At 47.4% G+C, this 27,504-nt stretch overlaps 1 protein-coding gene across 1 annotated transcript in view; it reads right to left on the bottom strand.

Annotated features, from left to right (window-relative positions):
- Lgr6 (leucine rich repeat containing G protein-coupled receptor 6) overlaps positions 1–27,504 on the bottom strand; it is a 125,934-nt gene that overhangs the window by 21,601 nt on the left and 76,829 nt on the right. Inside the window, exons 5-7 of the mRNA XM_031383595.1 lie at positions 23,212–23,427; positions 17,552–17,623; positions 2,417–2,485 (exon numbers count right to left, since the gene is read on the bottom strand). Of these exons, the coding sequence (XP_031239455.1) occupies positions 2,417–2,485; positions 17,552–17,623; positions 23,212–23,427 (357 nt within the window). The remainder of the gene's footprint in view (positions 1–2,416; positions 2,486–17,551; positions 17,624–23,211; positions 23,428–27,504) is intronic.

The raw sequence follows: 27,504 nt of genomic DNA on the forward strand, positions 1-27,504 counted from the left end.
CGCCCCCCCCCACCCCCGTGTCTGTCTGTGTGTGTGTCTATGTGTCAGAGTGAAACAGGGACAGTTCCCAGGTTTCAAGCTTCAGAAAGCCTGTGAGAATAACTCCAGAGTGAATAGCTGAGTTCAGGTCCTGAGGAAGGAGTCCGCTCCTTAGTCATCAGTGGCAGGAGCCATGGTAGGTCCCCACAGAGGAAGCCAAGGGTGTGTGGGAAGGAATAGGAAGGTACAGAAAGTAAACAACTTCCAGGGGATCCTGGCTGAGGGAGGCTTCTTCTGAAGTGAAACACAGAGGGGGCAGAGCAACAGAGGGGATAAAGGACAGAGTCGGGTGTTCAGTGGCCATAGATTGCCTCTGTGGGTGGTGAGTAACGAAGTACCCCACTGCCTAGTCTGGGAAGGTCTCTCAACATTCCCCTCCTACCAGAAGTCTCTAGCTTTCTGTGTCCTAGCACATGCTCGCTTCTCTCCATCTCTTGTTTCCCATCATCTCTTTCACCTCCATGCTCTGTCACTCCAGGCTCCTCCTCAAATATCTCTGGCTAGTGTGTGTGGGAAGGCTACCCACCAAGGATCACTGGTTCCTTCCTTCCTTCTACTCATCATGTTTGATAGAATATCTCTTTCGTGTCTTGGGCTAGGTTAAGTTCTGAGAGGTTGAGAGATTTAAATGATAGAGGTCCTGTCCTCGGGCAGCTTTCTCTCAGTAGATGATGCATGCATGGATGGATGGATGCATGGATGGATGCATGGATGGATGCATACATGGATGAATGCATGGATGGTGGATGGATAGATGCATGGATGCATGGATGGTGGATGGATGCATGGATGGATGCATACATGGATGAATGCATGGATGGTGGATGGATGGATGCATGGATAGATGCATGGATGGATGCATACATGGATAGATGCATGGATGGATTCATGGATGGATGCATACATGGATGGATGCATCCATGGATGCATACATGGATGCATACATGGATGAATGCATGGATAGTGGATGGATGGATGCATGGATGGATGCATACATGGATGAACGCATGGATGGTTGGATGGATGGCTGCATGGATGGATTCATACCTAAATGTGTGCATTTTTCTCCAAAAAGAAAACCATGAAGCTCCTTGTCTCCTTAGTTGGATTCTAGTATAGCTGTATATTATATCTCTAAGGTCACTGAGCATACCCCCCACCAAGCTTGGTGTCCCTTCCACAGTCATCCTCTCTGCCTTAACCACTTTGTCAGGTCTGTGCTTTGTACTGCTCCACTGACTAAAACAACTGTCCTCTTCTGCCCTCATTGTCACCTGAATCCCGCTCATCCTTTGAGACCAGGCTCAGGAGACCTCAGGCCACAGTGAGCAGTCAGTCTGAATTCCCATGGCTATTTTAGTCCATATACTATACTACAGTTTAAGGCTGGAATTTTATGTTGCTTTGTCTTGTTCCTGTTTCATGGATGATCCTTTGTGTCATGAACGAGGTGAGGGATCCTTTTTAGAGGACTCCATGTCTATCTTACCATTATTTCATATTAACACTAAGCACAGCACCCAGTCTAGTAAATATTCAAACATAATAAATGGTTGGGAAAGTGAGATGGCTCAGCAGGTAAAGGTGCTTATCCTGAGTTCAATACCTGGAACCTACATAAATATAGAAGGAGAGACAAGCTCCATAAAGTTGTCCTCTGACCTCTACACATGTGCTGTGGGCATGTGCACAACACACACACACACATCATGCACACACTTGTATGCACATGTGCATACAATTGAAACAATCATAATAGTAAATGGCCATGGGACTCCAGAGTCAATTTCTCAATCCTTTTAGGGATGGTATTAAAAAGTGACCCTATTGGGGCTGGAGAGATGGCTCAGGGGTTAAGAGCACTGACTGCTCTTCCAAAGATCCTGAGTTCAAATCCCAGCAACCACATGGAGGCTCACAACTGTCTGCAATGAGATTGGATGCCCTCTCCTAGTGTGTCTGAAAAACAGCCACAGTGTACTTACATATAAGAAATAGATAAATATTTAAAAAAATAAATACATAAAAAACAAACAAAAAAAGTGACCCTATAAACCAGCCCTCAGTTCTTCTAAGTCTTCTTTAGACATAGACAGCCCAAAGCCAGGTTCTGGCTGCAAGAGATGGTTTCTTACACATATGTTCCCAGGCTTGAAGGACCCAAAACCATTTATACTGATCAGATACCCTGAAGAAATGTTCAAAGCCAAGCTACCAAGTGTTCTGACTACTGCTGCTCTGGGGGTTATGGGGGGCTTCCAGCCACAGCTTTTACAAGGACCAGTCACAAAGACTATAGTATACAGTATTCAATTTTGTGAATGAGCTGGCCTCTGCCCTTGGAGAAGCACCCAAAAACACCAGCAGAAGATCTTACAATTCCTGCAGCCTGCCCAGGGTCCGGATAGCCACGGGGAACTCCTGCAGCTCATTATAGTTCAGGTCTCTGGAATGAAAAGCGGGGCAGTCATTAGCTCAGAGGCTTAACCGGGCATGTCAGGGTCCCCGAGACATGGAAACTTGGCTGTAGGGTTGGCCGGGGAGATGGGTTTTCCAATCTGTTGGATCCAGCTGCCAAGGTCTGAAAACACATTTTCTGAATGTTTGTATTCCATTTCTACTCCACCAGTCCTTGGGCTTGGAGCTTTCCTGGCACCAGAACTGTTTTGAGAGGGGATATATTTTAGGAGTGTGCATATCTGGATCTGCCTACCTCAGAATAATCTCTAAAAAGTTCAGCAAAGTCTATTTTAAGTCTTTGGATTCATGGGATGGGAGAAGAGCGATACGTAGGTGATCTTTAACACGTTACTAGTCTAGTGATTCCAGAGAGTTCTTCAGATTACAGCTACTTTAGCTACAGCCTCTGCTGCCTTGCTTTTGAGACAAAAAGCTCCCTGTGTATCTCGGGGGAACTTGGACTTTTGACCCTTCTGCCTTAGACGCCACAGTGTTGGAGTTACGGTTGGGTGTCAACACACCTGGCCAGTATTTTTTCCCCGTTGGGTGGTGGCATGGGATTTAATCTTCACTTTCTCTTCCATTTTGCTCCCATTTTCCATTTTTCTTTTATAAGAGGAACATTTATCACATGCATACTCAGAAAACAATGAAAGCAACGTTTTTAAAGGGGCAGTAAGCTAAGTCCGTCAGAAGGAAGGAATGCATGCTTTCTAATAAACTAAATGTGTACGACTATTAACAGTTTGATAGCCAGGCAGTGGTGGTGCACGCCTTTGATCCCAGCACTTGGGAGGCAGAGGCAGGCAGATTTCTGAGTTTGAGGTCAGCCTGGTCTACAGAGTGAGTTCCAGGACAGCCAGGGCTACACAGAGAAACCCTGTCTCGAAAAACCAAACAAACAAACAAAACCCCCAAACCAAAACCAGTTTGATATCTTTTCTAGTTGAATTTCATATACTCGGGCTCTCTTACGTCCATTATTGTACAGAGAAGTTCGCACCTGTGTGTGAAGCTATTTGTATAACGATACTCATAATAGCATTCATTCTCTTAGGCAGTAGAAGTCAATACTGGCTGGCCTGTAAGCAGTCACAACTTCATATTCCCACTCCTTCAAGAGACCTTTTGGTTGTGCCCTTGGGCAGCAATGATAGGGTAAAAGGAGGAGAGGAGCGACAGGCTAAAGGTTAATTTTAATTTTCATCAGAAAGCACAGAACTGCTCTTGACAAGTGGACAAACCCCCAGGCAGGCGACACCTGCAGGAAGACGAGGTTCTTGAGAGTAATGCTGAAGAAGACTTGTTTCTGGAGCTCCTCACCAGCTTGTGTGGCTACCCTCTTTCCGGCTGCCTTCCTGGCATTCTGGGAAGCGCCACAGAAGACTTTCAGAAAGCTCTGTTTCATTGTGTAATAGGATTCCATCTCTCAGGGCTGCAACAGTCTTCAGAAGAGACGGGGCCTTTCAAAAAATTAATCAGTTTTGGCACTCAGTAGCCAATGAATTAGCCTATGTGTAATGTGCCTGATTTGGTAGGGGGGGTCTTAATGCCTTTGAAGTCCTGTTTCTGGGGTCCACAGTCCCCAGCTTTGGAAGTATGCGGGGATGTCAGTTTCAGGGATAGATCTTGACCCTTTCAGGGAGGACCCTAGCCCATGTTTTCAGCCTTTTAACGCCCGATAACTTTAATGGCTGTCCGAGGCCACAGAAGGGGACTATGTGGAGGTCTTTTAATTGCCAAGTAGCTTGGCAGAGATTTGTGGATAAATATCATGTTAACACAGAGATAATGAGAGGCTCTTCTGCACAGGAGGGTCATTACACTTAATAGGCCACAGGTAGAGCCAGGAACCCAGCCCGGGAGGCCAGAGGAACAGTGACAAGCGACTGGTAGCCAGTGTATGAGATAATTGTCCCCCTCTGCACGAATACTAATTACCCATTACCCTCAGAGTGCCCTGTCGACCTTGGGTAATTTTACCAGAGAACCCCCTCCACTCTGCCCCATCCTTTAGTAAGCCAGACACTTGACTCTCCCACATATCACAGTTTGATCTTCTCACAGAGGCGTTCCCACAGGCTGTGTGAGGGCAAGGCTATGGACAAATGGAGGGCAAGATGACAGAAAGTAGAGGTACCGAGACTGGAAACAGGACTTTTCTAATTCTACCAAGGGCGGCACAAATCACCCAGTGCATCAGGTGAGGAGCACAGGAGCAGATGGCAGGAGACAGAGAGAGACCTTGGGAATCTTCAACTCCATAGATGTTGATCTTCACGTCTCGGTGTTTCAAGTGGCTCCCTTCCAACTGGGTTCAGTTCCTTTAGGAGCTTTCCATTGTTGCCCAGGAAGAGTTATATTTTCCGTAAGTACCAAGGACGTTTCTTCACTCAAAACCCCTTAATATTCCATGGTCTCTAACAAAAAGCATTGCAGAGGTCTAACCTGAGACTCTTTTGTAGCTCTGTACTCCCTGTACCTAGGATGTTCTTCTCCCAGGTATTTGTATGGCTACTCACTTTACTCAGGCTCCTTCCTGAGATACCCCTCTTCAGAGAAGCCTTCTCTGACCAGCGTATTTCAAACATCACAACCTGTCGCCCACATTACAATTTGCCTCTTCCTCTTCGGAGTTTCACCTGTCCTACTGTGGCAGGCACATAACTGGCTCATCTTCACGTCTCAGTGTTTGAAAATCAAGTGTCCCATAAAAACGTGGTTCAGCCCCTTTCAGAATTCTCAGTTCTTGCTGATGGGGAAGTACATTTTTCTCAAGGAATAAAGATGTGTCACTCTGAAGACTTGCCTGGCCTTGTCAACGGCAGTGACCAATACAAGACAGAAGGAATACAGTGTGACCTGGCCCTAAGTCATAGGGCCTTGCAGCCTCTGCCTTCACAACCTAGGAATCCTCACAGCAGCTCGTAAGGAAGCCCAAACGGGACTCACAAGTGGTGAGCTATACCGGAGGATGGGCTGCCAGCCAGTGGTGAGGCGTCCGATAAGTGAGAGAGGCTGTAGTAGAGTAGACCCCTTAGCCCTCTCTGAGCCTCCAGTGACTACAGCCTCCTCAATGATCCCAGGAAGCCTAGCCAAGCCACGAACTCATGAGAAATAATAAGGTGTTGCTTTAGGTCACTACGTTTTGGAGTGATTTTTATGACACAAGAGACTTCCTGCTTTCTTCGCCTTCGTGGAACTTATTGGCACGTGACATTTCTTTTCTTCCTACCCAACCAGATCCAAAGCTTCTTGAACGTGAGAATTCTGTCTGTTTTTAATCTTGAACACCAGACACAGAGCAGGACCTCAGCAAGTATGTGCTGAATGAGTAATTGAGAAACTCTAAACAAGCTTGTTAATAATAAAAAAAAAAATCAATACATTCATGAGAATTCAGGGTATTGAGAGGCATATTCTTGAGATTTTTTTTTTTTAGGTGGATGCCAAAATGACACAGGATAGTCTGGAGAGGCACTATCAGGGTTGCCCTGAGCCTCAGAGACCATGGGATGTGTTCTGGGTGGCTTTGCTCCCACGGAGCACTTACATAGCTCATTGGACCCACGTCCAGGCTGCCAAATTGAGTGGTTCCAGGTCTCCTTGGCAGTTTCTGGTCAGGAACTTTGCCAGGAGTAGACAGACAGTGGGGAAAGGCATGTGGTAAAAGGCATGCGAACTAGAAGGCTATTTTTATAGAGAAATGTGGGAGAAGAAAACGCACACAAATGCCCAAAAGAACTCTGCAAACTCCACACCAGTGAGGTGGCCGCCTTTGGATGTCTACAGAGCTTCAGTGACCTGAGGCTTTGCCAAACCCTAGCTTTGTTTTATACCGTGCAGATGGAGTCTGGCTCTCGTGTTCAGGAACCATGTCCTTGCAACCCTCTCTGCACCCAGTGAATTCAACTCAACGCAACAGACACGTGTTGCCAAATGTCCCAAAATATACAAAGCATTCTGCTGGGCAGAGTGGGAAACGGTGAGGAAGAGAGAAGCACAAGACAAGATGAGCTCCCTCAGTACACTGCTGCAGATGCTGGACAGCTCACAAAGCACCAGGACTGTCATGCACCTGGAGGACTTTATGGAGATGGGACATCTGAACTAGGTTTGAGGGAGATGAACAAGTGGTTTAGCTCTGTTGAAGCAAATGGAAATATTTAGAGGGGAGGGAAGCCTCCCTCATGGATTGCCACATACTATCCCTGCCTTGGGCCATAGGTGGATGGACCTACACTGGCTGAGCGCTCCCTTTGGTGCTTTGGCTGAATCATCTCCATCCTCCAACAGTCTGGAGAGATGGATCCTCTTCCTACAAGCAGTTTTTCAGCAGAGAGAAGAGAGAAAACATACCTGATGCTCCATATTTCCCCCCAAGAAGGTAGGTAGAAATTTATCAGCATTTCTATCCCTGACTTTTATAACATAGCTGGCTTTCCTCTTCCGCAGCTAGTCTACCTTTCCACCAGCTAAATGCTCCAGGCAAGGTAAGAACCCAGGCTCCTGAGCGGCCACATGGAGGAAATGCCACATGCCAAAAAGAAATATTCTCCTGGAACTGCTACATAATCCAGAAAAACAAACAAACAAACAACAAACAAGCACCCGCCTTCTACTGTCTGTGGACCACTACATGCATCTTTGTTTATTCCAGCAAGTTAACCTATCTTAATGAACTCCACAGCACAGCGAACCCTGTGAGTGTGGAGTCTACACTCCTGACTACTACACATCTGCCAGAAAGTTCTTTTTAAAGTGCAAAACTGACTCTACAACTCTCCTACATTGAAAAGTCTGGAACAGACAGGCAGTGGTGGCACACACCTTTAATCCCAGCACTTGGGAAGCAGAGGCAGGCAAATTTCTGAGTTCGAGGCCAGCCTGGTCCACAGAGTGAGTTCCAGGACAGCCAGGGCTATACAGAGAAACCCTGTCTCGAAACTCACCCTATACAGAGAAACCCTGTCTTGAAAAAGAAAGAGAGAGAGAGAGAGAGAGAGAGAGAGAGAGAGAGAGAGAGAGAGAGGAAGAAAGAAAGAGAGAAAGAAAAGGAAAGAAAATAAAAAAAAAGTCTAGAACAGCTTTCAGAAAAAAAGACAAAACAAAGCCCAAATTCCTTAGCGGGCTCCGATGCCCTTGATCAAATCCCTTGCTTCCTCTGCATCCCAGCCCTGCATGTATTTTCACATTTCTTTGGTTTTGCCTGGACCACTTCTGCCTGGAATGCCCTTTTCCTTACACCCTCAACTGTTGAAGTTCTACTCATCCTTTGAAATTGCGTTCAAATATACCTTTTCCCACGGACTGCACCTCATCCCTACACTTAGAGCCATGCACCCTCTCAGCACTTTAAGGAGCTTTCTTCCTCAAAGTGCAGGACAGCCATGGCGGATGACAATGCCTGGGTAATAATAGTAATTACTGTGTAAAGGCTATGTTTCTTGGAGGTTTGCATATGTTAATCCATTCGATTCCCACCGTTCCCTTTGAGGTAGGCACTGTTTGGAGACAGGAAACTGAGCTCAGAGACAGGCAGTCATTTGGCAACAGCTCTGCAGCTGGAATAGCTGGGCTTGAAGCCCGGGCAGGCCAAGAGCACAGTGAGGTTATCTGCATATATCTTCTCCCACCTGTGGGGAGGCAGGAAGCTTGATGAGTTCAGGGAGCTCCCGGGAGCTATTTTGGATCCTCTGAAGTCCAGGTACAGGGCTACACATGTGAATATCCATTGTCAAAGATTATCATTTGTGCCCATTGCACAGGACCATGTGGTAGAAACTCCTTTAGCCTTTGTGACTAGCTGTTTCAGGGCAGCATCCCAGTCTTTGGGGAATCTACTCGACTCTTAGAAACCACAGCTTAGTCTGCCTCTTATGATGCCCTATGCTTCTGATAGAAAACTCATCCATGGGTCTATTCCTTTTGAGTCCGTTATCTTTAATAGTCCCTAGAATCAGCCAACAGCCCAGGAAGTGTTCACTGTTCTGTTTGCCTCTCGCAGGCACCAGAAGCAGATGGGGAAGGACTAAGGTTAAAGAGAAATCATTCCCATCTCCAACCTGGAGCTCAGCCTGGAAGCCGCGGCTGTCCGGCTGTCCGTGCCTAATCCTCCCCTTCGCCTGTCTGCTTAGGAGTTTTCAGCCAAATCCAATCAAACTGATGGCAAGCAGTCGGTCAGAACATTCGAGGAGGCTGCCTAAGCCCCAGGCTGCTTCAGGACACCTCTCCCCCCAACTCTAGTCCTCTCCTTTCCATCTGAGTACAGAGTGCCCAGTTCCTGAGATCTCTGGGGACTCTTTCTGTGGGTCAATGGGCATCACTGGTAGGATTTCATACATCTTTTTTTTATTGATGAGGAAAACAGGGTTTGGAGAGAAAGGGTAAGGTGCTGGGATTCAAGGAGGCAGACCTTGATCTCAGGGTCACTTTGGGCCACTTTCTCAACTACCCAGAATTGGATCCTGGGAAGACTATGAAGAGCAGGGCTCAAGGAGAAGAGGGAAGAAAGAATGTGGAAGGGGAAGGTTCTATGGGATTTTTCTAGAGGTGTTTATAAACACTTTCAGCCAAATGATTATTATGCAGAGGCCATGTTTGTGAGTTATCCATGTGAGAGTACGAAGTTCTTGTGCTTCCATTAACCAACAAGATCACATTGATCAAGTTGCTTGATTTCCTCCGTGTGCTTCTTTACCTGAAGTTGAACATGCCTATTCCAGAACATGGAACATGTTGAACAGCTCTATTCAGCTGGTCCAGAGACTAGCACAGAGTAGCTGATCAAAGAACGCCAAGCCTTTTGAGTCCTCCTTTACTAGGCACCGCACACTGGGCAAACGCCTTCCTCACCACATGCTACAACTGTAGGTATACAAGTTGCTCTGTCTACTTCTCATCGCAATTAAGAAAGATGAATTACATTAATTGGGTTTCCACTTAACGTTTTATTATCAAGACTAATATTTATGTTTATTACCAGATCTCAGATAAGGGCCCAGGGGAAATGTAGGTGAGCCTGCCTCTGTATGAGACACAACACATGGCCATTTCAGATAGGCTGTAAACTCCGAGCCACTTTATCTCCCAAGGCCTGGAATTAAGGCAAGCAAGCACAGTTGAATGCATGTCTTACCTGCTCTTCCTACACTGTGGATGGAGCACCTGTCTTTAATCTCAGTGCACGTGCATGGTGCAGATGACTGCAGAGCCAGGAACCAACACTTTATGACTAATAGCATTGTTTTACCTTCTAAACAGCCTACATAAAAGGCCACCCATTAATAACTGCAGCAATTAGTAGAATTGTCATCAGTTTCTATTGAGAGACACAGACACGCCCTCCTTCCACCTACACGCTCTTCCTTGCCAGCGTGCATTTGGAACAGCAGGCTGGTTCTTAACAACAGGAGCTGGTCTCTCATACTGAGACTTCTTGTTTTCCTGAGCTAATGAAACACCTGGGATCGCAGAGGCTTGGAACGGAGATAAAAGGTAACATTCTAAACTGCCCCCACAGCAGGAGTCAACTCCAAGATTCTGGCCAGGTGGGGATCCAGTTTTTGCTTAGATTGTCCCCAGTGGTAGGACACACTCTACGTTTGCTGGCTGCCCAGTGCAGCCACTTTGGGGCCGTTCTACACACTGAGTTAAACTTCCTCGCCCTGAGCCAAAAACGCTACCTCCCCACCTCCCTTGGCTCGCTCTTCTGGCTGGAAGTCCATGCGTCCCATGCATATCTAACAAAGGGGACCATCACACCACACCTCAAGGCTTCTCCCTGGTTCTTTGAATCACATTTTGTAGACACTTCATATCTCTCACCTAGGAAAGTCCTTGTGGCTCTGAAGATGTGACACCCAGTACAGGATCTAACTTTCTGGTTTTGATCAGATCCCTGAGACAACCTTTGATCCCAGGGTCCTGTCAATGTAGACCACCTGGAGGCTGTAAATATGCCTGACCTCAACAGAGTGTGGAAGTTGAGGGACCATTACAATGAGCAAGGCCCACATCTAGCGCTTATCTGTAGGTTAGAGCCTGGGATATCTGTGATAGGGAGTTACTGGACTATAAGTCTGACTAGGGGACACTTAAGTCTGATGTTCAGGGATGAGGTCTGGACTGGAGTTCTCGGTGGATGCACAGCGTTAAAAACTAGACCAGACTCTGCGTAGCATCACCACAGAATGAGCCCCACGGCGATGGGAAAGGGTGTTATATTGTTAAGGACTTGGAATCTTGAGGCAAGAGATGCGAGCGGTACATTAGTGATCAATTTAAAGGGGCTCAAGACTTCTGGGCTAGAATCCTTTAGTGTCAGCGATGCCTACCTGTTCTACGGAGCCTGCAATGTGTTCTGGCACTTAAGAGATGCTCGGTATTTGTGGGATGATTGAGTGCACCGGCAACAAAAGCAAAGGGAGTGGGGATAATTGATTCTTTCCAGCTCTCCCTTCCTACAGATATGCAAAGGCCAGTCTTTGGCTTCTCCTTCTCCTCTCTGTGGCATCTGTTAAGGATCCGTGGCAGAGTCCTCCTCCCCTTCCATTCCAGACCAGCTGGCTGGGGCGCCTGGGGGAGTGAGGGGTCCAGTGGAAGTTTTTGCTCTACTGCCAACAGGGAAGAAGGGACGGTGGTGACAGGAGGCGACCTTGGCTACCCCCAACACCACGGTGATGGGAAAGGGAATGTTGTGCTGGGAAGAACTATTAATAACTCGTCATGGTCACAGAACGCAAGACAAACTCATTGGGCAGCTCAATTTTCTGCCTGTTAAAAGTCATTAGTGGTTCTGTGGGGGAAGCCAGAAAAAAAAGTTTTATATGGAACAATAAATTCCTCTATAAGCCACAGAAGCCCACAAATTTGCAGCTAATAAAGCCACAAGTGTAAGATGATTAAGAATGTGGGGGAAAGGAGTTCCTTGATCCCCTGCCTCAAGAGGCATTGTGGTCTGGGGAGCTGACATGGGGCCAAGGGCAGAGAAGCCTGAGTTCTGATCTTGCCTCTTAACTGGCTGAGTGGCCTGAGATAGGCCATCAACTCTCTGCCTTGGTTTGTCCATTTGTAACAAGAGGATGTGCAGTTCTTGCCTGTCTTCCTCAACAAGTAGCGGGAAGGGGGGGGTGGGGACAAGAAACGAGATTGAAGAGAAGAAATTGTAATTCTCCTAAAGGTAAGAAGTTAATGTTAGAACAGGGACAGGCTGGGCCTGGTGGCTCCCATCTGTGGTCCCAGCACTCTGGGAGACTGAGGCAAGAGGACCGTTGTGAGTCTGAGGTCAGCTTAGACTACATAGACAGACCCCATCTTAAGACAAGAAGAGCAGAAACTAGTGAAGTGAGCTGACAGCCTTGAGATACAAAACACAGAAAAGAGCAAGCTGGGTGGCGAGGCAGATAAGGGTGACTGCCGCCGCCAAGCCTAAGAAATGGGGTTTGCTTCTCAGGGACCACATGGTAGGAAGAGAAAACCTACTTACTCTTGCATCTTGCAAGTTGTCCTCTGGTCTGAACATACACACACACACACACACACAGAGAGAGAGAGAGAGAGAGAGAGAGAGAGAGAGAGAGAGATTTAATAAAATTGAAAAAAGGGGAGGATAGAAGGAGGAACAGAATCAGAGCAAGTGGATGTGGTGACACAAACCTGTAATTCTAGCACTTGGCAGGCTGGTGTAGGTGATTGTGCGTTCAAGACCAGCCTGTACAACATAGCAAGCTCCTGTCTAAAGAAAGGCAGGAAGAAAAAGAAGCAAGAAAGAGAAAAGTCAGAAAAATTCATTTGGACCTCTGTCATGAGGCTTGCCAGTAGGAAGCCATACTGTCTGTCTATATTTCCCAAAAGACATGCTCAACTCATTCTAACTGTTGGTGCCTATGAAAGTGACCTTGGGCACAGCATCTTTGCTGAAAGAATCTAGTGAAAGATCTCCAGATGTCAGCCTGGGTTATCAGGCCAGGTCCTAAATCCAATGATAAGAATTTCTTAAGGTTTATTTATTTATGTGTATGAAGAGTATACTGTCACTCTCTCCAGACACACCAGAAGAGGGCATCGGATCTCATTACAGATGGCTGTGAGCCACCATGTGGTTGCTGGGCATTGAACTCAGGACCTCTGAAAGAGCAGCCGGTGCTCTTAACCACTGAGCCATCTCTCTAGCCAATGATAAGAATTTTTATAAGAGAAGGTACAAATGACATTTTGTGAGAATGGAGGCAGTGACTGGAGGATACGTCTCTAAGCCCAGGAATGACAAGGATTACCAGCAGCTATCAGATGTGAGGAGAAAGAGAGAGACGGGGTGGGGGTGGGCAGGGAATACAGACAGCCTCAAATCCTACAGAAGTAACCAGTCCTGCCAACCCCCTGATTTTGAACTTCTGACCTCTAAAACTGTGGAAGAATAAATGGCTGTTTTGTTAAGCCACCAAGTTTGTGGTAATTTGTCACGGCAGCCACAGGAAACTAAGACAGTAGTCACGTCCCGAGTGCCTGAGAGTTCTGATTCGTCGTGGAGTGATGAGTCACAGAAGGGAGCACTGGAAATGATACTTCAGGGCAGCACCCTCCCTGCCACCTTCAGACACATTCCAGCCAATACCAAGTGCTGAGTCTTAAAGGCAAGGCCAACATAAGCTAAGCACTTAGGGTGCTCCAAAGTACTGCCCAGAGTCGCCTCATTCAGTGCGACCTTTGCAATGTCCTGTGCACTCTAAAATATTGGCCTTCTTTCCTACTCGTGACAGCGGAAGCTTTCGAGAGGTCAAGTGACTTGAACATGCCACATGCTGGTGGCCGTGTCAGGATTTGAATCCAAGTCTGCTGATTCAAGTCTAATCCTTGCTCTTCTCTGGAATGCCCCGAGTCCTGGAAGAGTCCTGGTGGAAATCCACCTGATGCTCTGTTCCAGATGAAAGGCTGACTGTCAGCCCAGCACTGGGGAGTGGCCAGACATTTTCCCGGCCAATTCCCCGCGAGTTGAGAGGAAAACCTGTTGTCCATTTGTGGTTTCAATGACAAAGACACAGGAGTACACTTTCTAGCCACAGCTACTGTTGAAGTAAGAACGTCCTTTGGAAACATCGCAGGGATGTCAGTTGAGGAGGAGTGCTCAATTCTGAACTTTAAGGTGAGATTCTATGAAGTCTCACCCTGTCTGTTGCACTTCACAGCCCCATGTTGAGGGCTGGTCCCGATTAGAGAGGGAGCCGAGCCAGAGGGCTTCTGTTCTCACTCAGGCCCAGGCCCTCTTCCAGAGAGGAATGTCCAGCCGGCACAGCCTCCACTTGGGCCGGATTTAACAAGGTCATAACAAGGCCCAAAGATCACTGCCTAAGCTTGAGGAAGAGAGGTAGTGTTTCTCTGGGTTCTGCTAAGAATGTGGGCATCAAGTTCTCAGACATAGGCCCTTGAGGATGGAATCGGGGTTCCCAAACCATTCCCCGATTTGGTTAAGTATATAACTGGGGCTTTGAATACTGTGGGTTTTCAGTCTGGCATAGCTGCTTGTGTATGCAAACTTGAAATTCCAGTGACTGACCAAGGTACGTTGGCACCTGGTTTCATGCAGAATTTTCCTAGACCTTTTTTGGGTTTGTTTTGTTTTTTCAATCTCCATTTCTCTAGGGAGTCCTGGAATTGACTCGAGGGTCTACCATGGAAAGAGTACATGCGACTTTAAAGACGGATGGTTTGACCACCTCTGCTTTGGAATTTCCCTAAAGTGGTGGTCACCCTCACTGTGGGAGATCAAAGGCTGTGTGAATGCAGGCCTGAGCGAGTCTGCTCTGCCTAACTGAAGCTTCCTGGCAAAGGTTGGAACGGTGATGACCACACTGTGAGAAACATCCCCTCTGGAGATGCCGGACTCCTCAGAGGGCATTAAGTTCTTAAGAGCTGTGTAATTCTGCCCATCAACAGAGGCCATAGCAGAGCCCCACCCTAAGCCAAAAGCTCTGCTCAAAGCTCCTTTAGAATAAAGGTTGTGTGGTACATGACTTGGATGTCCTCTTACTGTTTGGTTTGAGACAGTCTCATGTAGCACAGGCTAGCCTTGAACTCCTGAGCTTCCCGCCTCCACCCTCTCAATGCTGAGATTACAAGCTCCCAGAAGTGAGAACATGTACTTTTGCTGGCCCAGCCTACAGCAGCAGAACTGGCAGCCTGGTCCACATCAAGGAGACCCTTCCAGAAGCTGGGTTACGCAGATATGTTTTTGGTGGGCCATACCTCTGCTGAGAAGGGCAGTCAGGGTGGAAAGAGGGTGGCAGAGGACGTGAGCTACACGGTCTGTGCTGCCTGTGCCTCGTTTGGGAGCCTGTGTGGCCACACATGTACGTGCCCGCACCTGGCTCCTCCTCCCAGGTGGCAAAGCTGGGGGCTGCTCTCCCTCTGAAGAGAAGGCTGCAGAGGAGCCAAACCACAGCTTGAGCCAAACCACAGCCTGGGCTGTGGGGGTTTGATCTTCCCTCTGCTGCCAGAGATGAGAGAGGTCTAAGTGGCAGAGATTTACAGGGCCCGAGGGAGAAGTACCCTTCCAGCAAGAAGTACACATGAAAGGTCCCGAGTAATAACCAAGGCTGCTGAGTATGCCAATTATGCAACAATTAAAAGACTTGCCTATCATTTCTTTCCCCTTTCATTCTCCCAGCCGCTCCTCCTCCTCCTCCTCCTCCACATCTGCCTTCCCCTGCAGGCTCCCCAAGAAAACGCTCTGGGGAACAGCAGAGAAAGAACACACTCCCCCCCCCTTTTAATTGGAGATCAAAAGTTGGAAGAAGGGCTTGCTCTTCGAGGGTGGGGAGGAAACCGGGCGTCATGGAGATGAAGCCTTATACAAAGGGGAAGAAAACAGGGGAGGAGGGGAGGGCCCCATATATCTGCCAGACTCTGCAACAACTTTATACAACCCTGTGACATTATGTTATAGGTTAGAAAATGACGACTCTGGTAGGCAGACGGCTGAGCCTGAGCTCAGACAGCTGGGAGGAGCAGCAGTAAGGGTTCTGGGGCTGCTTGGCGCCAAGGGACTAACCACTTGGGCTTCTTGCCTCCACCCTGTAAAGGTCGGAGGACTTTTCCATGCTTCTTGGTCTTGGCTTTTCCATCTGCAAGGTGGGCATAGCCCGGGGGGCCTTATGTGTTGAGGCCAAGATAGATGAAAGAGACAGTGGGTGCTTAGCAGCGGCAGGACTGCTCTATAATTCAGCCAGCAGCAGCTGAGCCAAAGGCCCCGCACAGCAAGACAGTGGCTAATTGAGAAAGAGTTAGGCAGTGTGCCCCAAAAGTGAAGAAACAGCTACTCGTTGGCTTTTTTGAGGTGCCAACTCACCCGGTATCTGCGCCCCGATCCTCACCTGACTTCCCAGCAAGCTAAACAGCCCCACATTCCAGGGTGGATGGCTGTGCTCCCTCCTGCCCTGCTGGGTAAATGCAATCTCAGCACCACCCAGGAGCTGGGCTTCTCTAGGGAGGCTTCAGAAATCAGCACACAGTAGGTTCGCTCGATTCGCATTGGGCCTGGCGATAGGCTAACCAGGCACTCTCCCTAAGGACTCCTCTTGTCTCATTAACACTCTGATGCACTTGGGGCACAGTTGGGGGGTCACCCTGGGAGAACTTCTCTCGGGGAGGAACTCCCACAGCCTTCCTGGAAATGAACTTTCTCTTAGGAAGGAAGACTTAGAGGACTAGAACTGGCCTATCTAGCTGTCTAGTCATCAGTCACAGATATGGAGGAGGGGCAGACAGTCTAAACCTTGCACAGTAGTGGGAAGGGATGGGAATGTTCCTGAATCCAGGCTGGGGCATGCCGCCCCGACACTGTGCTCCTTCTTATACTGTTGGTCAAAGGGTCTGGATTCCAGGACAGCCGAGCCCAGCTCTGCCGTTTCTCCTGCTGTGTACTAAGCACAAGAGAGCAGCCATGTTCCTAGGAATCATACCCACAGGAAATAAGATGTGACTGACCTAGGTATGAATCTCTCATCTGTTTCCCCATACAACCACAGATTCTGAAGCCAAGGCCTCTTGGGGTAGACTTTACAGAAGTGGTTTTTCCCAGCATGCTGCTTCCCCCATCACAGCCTGTCTTCCAGAATTTTAGCCTCTGTCGCTTTGGAGTCCTAAGACTCCATCACGTCAAGAGCAGTGTGGGGGAAGGGGATAGAAAATGGGGGCTTGTTTATAACTGGAGAAGGAGACTTCTGATCTCACGAGCCTTTCCCCATCCTTGCCAGCTTACACGTGTGGTGACCGAGGGCCCTTCTCTCCCAGAGCCCCTAACCCCATGTCCAGCACCAGGTGGCTGTGGCAACCAGTTTCCCCCGCCCCCGGGGGAGCTAAAGACCCCAGCTGGCATGACTGGTCACTCTTGCAGAGCCTGGCTGATTGTTTGCGCAGTGGGGCCCACTCAGCCCACTCTGCAGGGGCTGGCAGGCCTCCAGAGGAAGTGATGGGAGGGCTTGGGTGCATTCTGACCTTAGCTGAATTCCTGGAGGATGATGTGTGAATAATATGGCTTTTTAAGAGTCAACAGCTCGGGTGCTTTTTATAGGCAGGCTGTGGTGCTGAGTGGGCCATTTCCCCATTAATCACTTAGCTAGTTAGATCAGCTGGCAGACAGTCCTGACATTATTCTGTGCTATTCCTCTCCCTTCTGTCAGCAGCCACCCTTAAGCAGACGTCAAAACTGCCATCAGGTCAGCCCCAGCCCACCCCCAAATCTTCCAGTCTCCGAGCTTCACGTCCCAGTTCCTCTGCCTCATTAACTGTTTCATTCTATGCATTATTATTTGATCTCTCCGTTGGCAGGGGGGCCTTGCCCTCCTACTTCCTGGGCTAACCTGAACTACCTTGTACCCACCTGAAGGAAGAAGGAATTCTCGCTGAGGGGCATCTCAGCGAGATGCCCAGAATGGGCACATGGGTGACCAGGGCCGGATCAAACCCCGCTGGCCCTTCCTAAGCCCACACCCCGACTTTAGTCACAGAGGTTACCACCCAGCAGACAAGGATTTACACAGGCTCTCCCACTCACAGTGTCTCCAGATTGTGTAGTCCCTCGAAGCTGTGGGTCCCCACATGCTGGATGCGGTTGTTATGTAGATGCCTGCGTGGGAAGGAGAGAGACATGTCAGAATGTGTGGCACAACCTCTGGGCCAGGGCAGACAATGTACATAGCTGCAAAATGGAGGTGAAGCACCAATGGAACCCCCCCCCCCCGTGATCCAGCCTCTTTTCTCCAGGAACAAGCAAATCGGCCAAGACCCATTTCTGAAAGCCACAATTGCCAAGATAGGATTGACCACAGGCTGTAGACCTTATTGCCTACCTAGCGAAAGCACTGGGAAGAAGAAAGCCCAGCCAAGGCTCCAGTGAGCTCTGACTAAGCACTGGGAGAGAGACCTGATGTCATAGGGGCTCACATCTGAGGCATCCTCTCTGCGCTCTGCTCTGTAGGGCTCAGCCAGCCTGACTCAGTGGCCAGACGTTCTTAGAGGAGCCAACAGCCAACCACTGCAGACAACATATAATTAAAGGCTAAGTTTTGTTACAACTGGAGAGAGCTGTGGTCATGCCGAGAGAACTGGGAGGTTGGGGAGGCTGAAGCAGCAAGCAAGGCCTCTTCGAGCAGAGGTGGCAGTCCTCAGCAGGCATGGCCTGTCAAGGCAATGCGTTTGAGTGGAGGGAAGGGATTCCAGGCTCGGATGAGTGATGGGAAGGTGCATGGGCTACCTGGTGGGGAACTACCAGAGGGAAGTTTGGGAGAGATTCCCAAGAAAAACAGTTCACTGAAAGTAAAACAAAATTGCCTTCTGCCTGCTCATAATTGAGCAAAAACAACCAGACCAAACTCCACTCCACCTGAAGTCTCTCACAAGGAGCAAAAATCAGACAAGACACCCAGCCTTGTGTGGATACACTGTAGGCCTTGTGGCCAACCAAACCTTTTTTTTTGGGGGGGGGGTGTCTTCCAAAGTCCTTGTATCAGAGAATGATCTGGTGAATAAACAAACTCTGAGATTTGATTCCCCAACCCTCCCCCCATCATGTAAATATTCTTGTTTTCTTCCGCACTCTGTAATCCAAAGGGAACAGGCAAAAGAGAAGGTAAACCAAAAGCTTAAGGCTTATCATGGAGGAGGGAGCCAGAGGGGTGTGAATCCCAGGGATACCCACGGGCAGGGGAACTGAACTCCACACTTTATACAATGTGGCTGAGGATCAGCCCACACTGGCCACCACCTCGGCACATGCCGCCTCTCCCACCCAGCCCACCAGGGTGCAGCATGGGACAGAACCGACTTCTATGGCCTTAACCCACCCATGACAGCTTGAAGGGGACAACCAACAGAGCTTAGAGATGAGGTGTTGGACCAGAGCTTCCAGAGGGTCCCTCCAAAGAAGAAACTATAGGTCAAAGGGAGAAGAGGGTTCTAAGGAACAGTGAAGTTCCAAGCCTCCGAGAAAATACAATCAATACTGGACGTGGGAGCGGAAACCTACAATCCCAGCACTTTGGAAGTAGAGGCAGGAGGATCTGGAGTTCAGAGTTACTCTAGGCTACGTAGTGAGTTGGAGGCTAGCCTGAGCTATGGAAGACCCTGCCTCAAAAAAGATTACAGTTCATGAATGAGGAATAGATAGAAACTGACCATAGTTATCTTCTGCTACAAAACAACCTAAGTGACACCTCAAAGAAAAAAAATTTAAATGAAAAGTTACATTGTAGGTTAAGGTAATAAAACTGGGACCCCAAACTTCATTTTTTTTTTTTTAAAGAGAGAGCTAGTCAGTTTGAAACAAGGAACAGGGTAGGCAGTGGTGAAAGTTTATATATATATAAACTGGACGTGGGGATCTGGGGAGAGGATTCAGTAAATAAGCTGCTGCTCTTACAGGGGACTGGGATTCAGTTCTCCGCAGCCACACTATGACTCAACGCCACTGTAACTCCAGTTTCAGGGGGATCTGACGCCCTCTTCTGGCATCTGTGAGCACTACATGCACTCAGGGCATATACATACATATATTTGGGCATGCACACATATAAATAAAATAACAAAGAAAAAGATAAAGTTGGACATAGTCAGGGTGGGCACGGCAGAGTGAAACAAAAGTTCTTTTTTTTTTTTTTTTTTTTTTTTTTGTTTTTCGAGACAGGGTTTCTCTGTGTAGCCCTGGCTGTCCTGGAACTCACTCTGTAGACCAGGCTGGCCTCAAACTCAGAAATCCACCTGCCTCTGCCTCCCAAGTGCTGGGATTAAAGGCGTGTGCCACCACCACCCGGCACTGAAACAAAAGTTCTTAAACGGTTAAGGACCCAGCCAACGGGGGCTATGTTAGCAACCGAGGTTTTCTCAAGGAAATGGCTCCCCTGAGCATGAGCCTCATGTACAATAATACAAAAAAAATTCTCCAGAAGAAAGAACAGAATCTCCCCTCAAAGGCATCCATTGTTCCGGGAAAATTAGATGCAGAACTTTCTACACTGTGGCATATTTGAGTTACGCCGTTAAAGTTCAAGAATTTACAAACATCTTTAGGCAGAAAAGGGAAATCACTTCGGAGGGGTAAAAAGCAGGCTGGCTGGCAAAGATGCTGCTGAGCTATGAGGGCAGCAGACCAAAGCCATCCAGCTAGATGGGGAGGGCTGCGAGTCTTGTGAGGCTCCCATCCCCACCTGCTCCACCAGGTCCCAGCCAGGAAGACAGACCCTGCTTCCAATTCAGGGGTCTTCTGCCTCAAGGACAACAACCCTTGCCTTCTGAGCAAGGCTTCTTAACTTTTATTATTTCCTTCCCACCTCCATCTCAACTCTCACCAAGTGTGTTCTACCTGCCTCAGTTTCCCAGACTCCCCTCTCCTCCCCTTTCAGCTCTGGTCCAGACCCTCTCAGCTTCTAGACCTCTAGCTCTGGACCTCCTGCTCTCTCCATTGAACTATTCATTCAGCCCTGGAGTCCTGGTACCTCCTACAGTGCAGCCAGGGACCTACTGGATATTACTAAAGAGAAGCTTCATAATGTTCTTGCTCGTGCCACCAGTGTGGGAAGGGGTTCCATACGTGTCAGGGTGGCACTGGAGCACAGGCTCTCTTGGAGGGAACTGAATCCCTTCCTATCTACTTGTCTGAATATCTCCTGACAGGCCCCCATCCACACATGCATTTTTTCTGTTTTGTTTGTTTTGAGGTATGGTCTCATTATATAACCCCCACTGGTCTCTACCTTGCCATCCTCCAGCCTCAGCCTTCCAGGTTGTAGAATTACAGGTATGCACAGGCACCCATCAAGTAGCCCACCCCTTTGTTTTTAACTAACTTGGCTCTTGTAGTTATTCTTTCTTATCTGCTTCCTGGGATTCCCCACAGGGCATCTTGGGACTGCATCCTCCACTTGTCTTGGCTTTCATTATCCCCCGCTGCTTGAAACCTTCTTTCATACACTAATGGGAGACAGAGAAGTGAGTTTCGAGCCTCACCCTGTGCCAAGGGACCTGGTGTGTCTCAGAGTTGCTCCTCCGCACAAGCTTTTTTCCCTTCAATATACCAGTGGGACCTTGCACCTTCTAGATGTATATTGGGCCTGAATCTCATGCCAGCTTCCTAACTTCCAGCCACGCCTTTTCTGCTTGGTTCTCTGCCCCAGGAAAACTTCAGAGGTAGATCAATTCTTCCTTCAAAATGCCCCTTCCAGTAGCACACTTTCACTCATCCTTTCTTCTGCCTCTGAAGCTGAGCCTTGATACACAAGTATCTCAGAACTAACTTTCCTGTCTCTAGTCTCCCTGTGCCTCCATCCATCCCTCACTCCAACCATCCTAAAATATCTCCTTTTTAAAAAAGATTTATTTATTTATTATATATATATGAATATACTGTAGCTGTATATAGATGGTTGTGAGCCTTCATGTGGTTGTTGGGAATTGAATTTAGGAGTTCTGCTCACTCCGGTGGTCAGTCCCGCTCGCTCTGGTCTGTTCTGCTCTCTCAGTCCCTACTCTCTCCGGCTCAAAGGTTTATTTATTACTATAAATAAGTATACTGTAGCTGTCATCAGACAGCACCAGAAGAGGGCGTGAGATCTCATTACAGGTGGTTGTGAGCCACCATGTGGTTGTTGGAATTTGAACTCAGGACCTTTGGAAGAGCAGTCAGTGCTCTTACCAGCTGAGCCATCTCGTCAGCACCCTAAAATATCTCCTTATAACGTTTGCTTGAAAACCTGCAAGCTTCCCTCCACAACTGACAAAGTCTTTGCTCTGATATGGTCTGTCCCAAAAGTCACCTTCTCAGCCTTTTCTCCCATATTCTGCACAAGGCCTTTCTGCTACAGCTGGATGGCCCCAATCACTAACAGCCAAATGTTCTGTCTCCTCCGCCATTTCTTTAATGATCTAACCCCCTTTGCTTGTCCAATACCACTGTCTCTCCATGTCCAGCTGCAGTCTTGCCTACCCTGGGATGCCTTCTTTCCCACCCACAGTTGTGTGGCCTCCCTGCTGCTCCTGTGCTATGTACGAATCTGCCGTCACCACTTAACTATAGCGACAAAAGTCACAACTGCCTTGTTTGTCTTTCCTCAGAGGAAAGTAGACTGTAAGCCCTCCAGACCAGCCATTCTGCCAAATCCTTCTGTGACCTTCAGCACACACACAGAGGCTCTGTAAGTGCATACATACTGCTGTCCATGTAGCAGAGACCTGTCCTAAAGTTCTCATTTTCCAGTCATCTTGTCTGTCACAGAGACTTGACCCTAGTCCCATGAGAGGTCACAGGGACATCACCAAAGCTAGAACCAATCACACTGACTCCCAGAACATCGGAGGATATGGCCAGTCTAGTAGAAGACTGGACTCCACTGTTGGCTCTCTAAGTTCCCAAGACAGAACATTAGACAATTAAATCACTACCTACGTCTTCATCTCTCACATGGAGCTAAGCATCATCCATTCACGCTGGCCTAGAAAACCACACCAGATTCCCAAGAACAAAGGAGGCAATGCTGCCACTTAGCAGAGCCACTAACACACATGTTCCTGCAGCAATTAGTATGTAACCCAGAGCAATTACACATGACCTCCAAGCCCTTAGTAATTAGACTATGAACTTACCAATCATTCATAGCAATTAGCTAGAAGCTAATTTGCACTGTAGAGTTCCCACTAGGAAGGCAGGGTTAACCCCAGCTCCTATCCCTGCCAGGGATGCTATCTTGAACGTAATTACCCTGCTGGGGCTTTGACATCTAATTACATGTGATGGCCTTTCCTGATTCTTTAGGCCTGCAAAATTAGACGGATTTATTCTATCCCTATGCCAAAGCATATGACTGCATCTTTTGATTGTCAACTGTGGTGGGAATTACTTAAGAAACACTTGATTTATATTTCAGTTAGCATGGAGTGGTTATTATACTTGTATAGTAAGAAAATAAAAGAACAAAAAAATATTTCTGTTTCTGATTATAGTGATTAATCCCTTAAGTGACTCTCGGAATACTTCTATAAGCTTAATGTCCTCTGGCTTTGAGAACAGCCTATAGAGTCCACAGAGATGGTCATCTTCATTGTCCACAGAGCAGAAACTGAAACGAGGTTTGACATCATGCGGAGAAAAGCAAAGCTCCCTGGCCAAGTGGAGAAAGCATGCAGCTTCCTGTCCCCGCAGTGGGTGGGGACTGAGACAGAACTCACAGCACCACAAGACTGGAGAGGTTCTGGAAGGCGTAGTCGGGGATGTGGCTGATACGGTTGAGAGCCAAGGTCATGGCCTGCAGGGCAGGAAGGTTGTTGAGAGCTCTGACCGGGATCTCGGTGAGTGCATTGTCATCCAGCCAGAGGTGGCGGAGGGAGGAGAGCCCCTCAAAGCTTCTCTCAGGGACCAGAGAGATGAGGTTAGCATCTAGACGCCTGGTGGAAGGAAAAGAAGATGGAGAGGGATCAGTCCAACACAGGTACAGATCAAGCTTTAGGACCAAGCTGGGCTTGGAAAGACCCAACTGGCACTCTACAGAACCACTTACCATGGGTCCCACCTCTTCAATATTCCAACCCACAATTCTTGATCCTTCATGGCATTTCTATTTATGACCCTAACTGCTCCTCTAAGATCCATCATAGAAGCCATAGCCCAATTGTGATAACCAGCATTCCCCCCACCACCCCACATCCTTAGCTCCCTTGCTCTGAATGTGACATTTCCCCAATTTTGTCCCATACAGTGACAGAGGAAATTTCCCCCCTTCTAGCCACTACTAAAGAAAATGTCTCCTCAAAGATGTAAACCATTCTGTCACCCATCCCTGGCATAACCTGTTCCTTAACCCCTCAAAGACCTTCAGGTTTTACATGGCTCCTGTCAAAGCCCTGGGGCTCCTAGATATGTTAAAGACCTATGAAGGAAGGTACAAGCCTACAACAAACCCTTTGTGATGGTTTGAATAAGAATGGCCCCCATAGGCTCATATAACTGAATGTTTAATCACCAGAGAATGGCACAATTTGAAAGGATTAGAAGGATTGAGGGGTGTGGCCTTGTTGGAGGAAGAGTGTAACTGGGGATGAGCTTTGAGGTTTCAAAAGCCCATACCAAGCCAAGAGTCTCAGAGTCTCTCTCTTTCTCTCTCTCTCTCTCTCTCTCTCTCAATAGATCAGGATGTAGCTCTCAGCTACTGCTCCAGCATCTCTAGCTGGGAAGTTTCTCCCAGGGATGCATGAGACCGTCAGGAAGAGTACTGCTAAAGTAACTTAGGCACGACACAGAAGCATTGCTGACCTGTTTCAAGCAGGCTTGTGCTCCCTACCATGATGATGATGGACTAAACCTCTGAAACTGTAAGCAAGTCTCCAGTTATGTGCTTTCTTATGATAAGTTGTATCGATCATGGAAGTTCCTCACAGCAACAGATCACTGACGGAGACACCGTTTATTGGCTGTTTCTCAGAACAGGTAAATGAAAGATGGGTGGCTATGTGCACAGAAATTCCAGAGCACAAACCACTTGATATGATGATCCCTAGAGAACTTATTAGTTCTGCAGATAGACTGAATAAGATACCTTGTCTTTTCACAGGTCTGCCCCAGCCATGAGATGCTACTGTTTCTGCCTTCGTCTGGGGCTTAGACTCAAACTCTGTTGTCCTGCACAGGAAGCAAAGACAAACTCATCTCTGACAAGCTGTTGGGTTTATGCTTAGACTTTGCTGTCTCGAAAGGGTTTTAGCTCTGAGCCATGGTTCCCCCCAACAGGCTTCTGGTATCCATTATGGAAACCTCAGGTCTTGTTCACAAAGCTCCAGGTCCACAACCCTGAATCCAAAGTGGGAATTGCCTGGCCGGAAGAGTGGGAAGAAGTGATTTTTCCTTTATCCCAACAGCACATACCTGTTTTGAGAAGGTCAGCAGTGCTTCTATGCCTTGCCTAAGTTACATTAGCAGCACCAACCCTGACGGTCTCATGCATCCCTGGGAGAAACTCTCCAGCTAGGCACCAAGGGGACTCCAAGGGACAGGTTGACATACAGCCTTTCCTTATGAGGACAAAATTATTAGGTCACTCTGAAGGCTGCAACTAGGAAAGACGTAGCACATCAGCGTAGATGGTGGGAGGAGCTTGAACATAAGTGTTTATCACTGCTATATACAACAGCCAAGATAGGGAAACTAGATGTCCATCAACAGGTGAATGGATGAAGAAAATGTAGATATACAGATAATGGAGCTTTATTTACCCATAAAAATAGTTATGCCATGTCAGTGAAATAGACATGAGGATTATGTTATGTAACTCAGAGAGACAAATACCATATAAAAGTTTTCTATTGTATATGGAAACTTCCCTAAATATATAATATGTATAGACTGGGGCTATAGCTCAATGGTAAAATAGTTACATACTATGCTCAAGACTGTAAAAAATAAATAAGTAAACATTGCATATATTTATCTATATACATACATATAATAGATATAATATATGTATGTATATAATATGATTTGAAAGTAGAAGGAATATTATATGTGATTGGAGAAATTCCTAAAAGGGGTAGGCAAAAAAACAAGAGAGGGCAATGGGGCAGGAAGAGAACAACAAATATTGCCTGTGTTTTCTCGTGCATAATATAACTATAACTATGCATACATACGCATTATATGTTTGTTTATATGACATTAAAGCAGAAGGTGGAGCTGGGGCAATGCCTCACAAGCTAAAAGCACTTGTTCTTTTGCAGGCCTGGATTCAGTTCCCAGCACCAACATGGTAGTTCACAACCATCTGTAATTCCAGTTTCAGGGGATCTGATACCCTGTTCTGATTTCCATGGGCACTGCATGCAAATGGTAGGTAGATTATATAGAGTGATACATATCTATGTAAATAGATATAGATATAAATACAAATATGATATATAGATATATATTCAGGAAAAATACTCATACATACAAAAGTATATCTATACCATATGCATATATACATATATGTGCAGGAAAACATTTGCACACACAAAAGTAAAACAAATCATTTTTTAAAAGTAGAAGGTGAGACCATTGAGAGACCAGCAGAAGTGGGGAGGAGATTCAAAGAAGAGTAGAGGAGGGTGGGAAATATGAGCGGAGAACAATGATATGCATTATGTCATAATAAAACTCATTATTTATGTACTAATTAAAATAATTAATTTTAAAAATAACCTGATGGAGCCAGCAACCTCTACAGTGAGTGCTCTCAGTTCATAAGGATTCACGTCACCACAGACATGACCCTCTCTGTCACTGGACATGTGATAGCTTTAACCATAGGGAATCCTGTGGAAATATAGGTTCACCCCTTCCTGCCAGATCTCAGAAAGACTGGGATGGGGATGGGGCTCATCCCTGAAGATGTCATCGATGTTTCTTGACAGATGTGGGGACCACCCCATTAGGAGGCACTACTTGGCACCTTGAGGAAGAGGCCGCTCAGGTTTAAAGCCCTCCGCAAACTCTGCGTTGTGCGAAATGGTAACTGTCAAGAACATCTTCCTCAAGGAACTCATAGTCATCGGGAAATTCAGGTTGACAGCTGCAGTGCCGCACTGTGACACCCAGTGCAGGGCATCAGGGAAGGCCACCAGGAGAATGTGACCCTGGCATGGAGACGTGGCAGCCATCAGTCTGGTGAGGGAGTGCAGGCACCCCATGCAGAACAAACAGCATCTGGGAAAAGCTGAATAAAGGAATCCTGAAACGATGCAGAAAAGAAGGGGCAAGGAGCCTGGTGAGGTTTCGGGGGGCCTCAGAACTGCGCCTTGTTACAGGAAACAGGAGCCACCGAAGGTTTGGGTATTTTTATTTATTTATTTTTAAAGATTTATTTGATTTATTTTATGTGTATGAGTACACTGTAGCTGTACAGATGGCTGTGAGCTATCATGTGTGTGGCTGCTGGGAATTGAACTCAGGACCTCTGCCAGCCCTGCTCGCTCTGGCCCCGCTCACTCCAGCATAATTCACTGTAACTGTCTTCAGACGCACCAGAAGGGGGCATCAGATCTCATTACGGGTGATTGTGAGCCACCATGTGGTTGCTGGGATCCGAACTCAGGACTTTCGGAAGAGCAGTCAGTGCTCTTACCTGCTGAGCCATCTCGCCAGCCCGGTATTTTTATTTTTATTCAGAATTTTTGTTTGTTTGTTTGTTTGTTTGTTTGAGACAGAGTTTCTCTGTGTAGCCCTGGCTGTCCTGAAACTCACTCTATAGACCAGGCTGGCCTCGAACTCAAAAATCTGTCTGCCTCTGCCTCCCAAGTGCTGGGATTAAAGGCGTGTGCCACCACTGCCTGGCTTTTCTTCAGATTTTTAAAATTATTGTTCCCTTATACATTATATCTCTCCAGTAGTTTCCCCTCCCTCCATTCCTCCCATTCCTGCTCCTCCCCAACCTCATCCCTTCCCTTGATCCAAGCCAAGGAAGAATATCACTATTTTTTTTTTTTTTTTTTTTTTTT

This window comes from Mastomys coucha, unplaced genomic scaffold (genome assembly GCF_008632895.1).
Source record: "Mastomys coucha isolate ucsf_1 unplaced genomic scaffold, UCSF_Mcou_1 pScaffold1, whole genome shotgun sequence".
Lineage (NCBI taxonomy): Eukaryota > Metazoa > Chordata > Mammalia > Rodentia > Muridae > Mastomys > Mastomys coucha.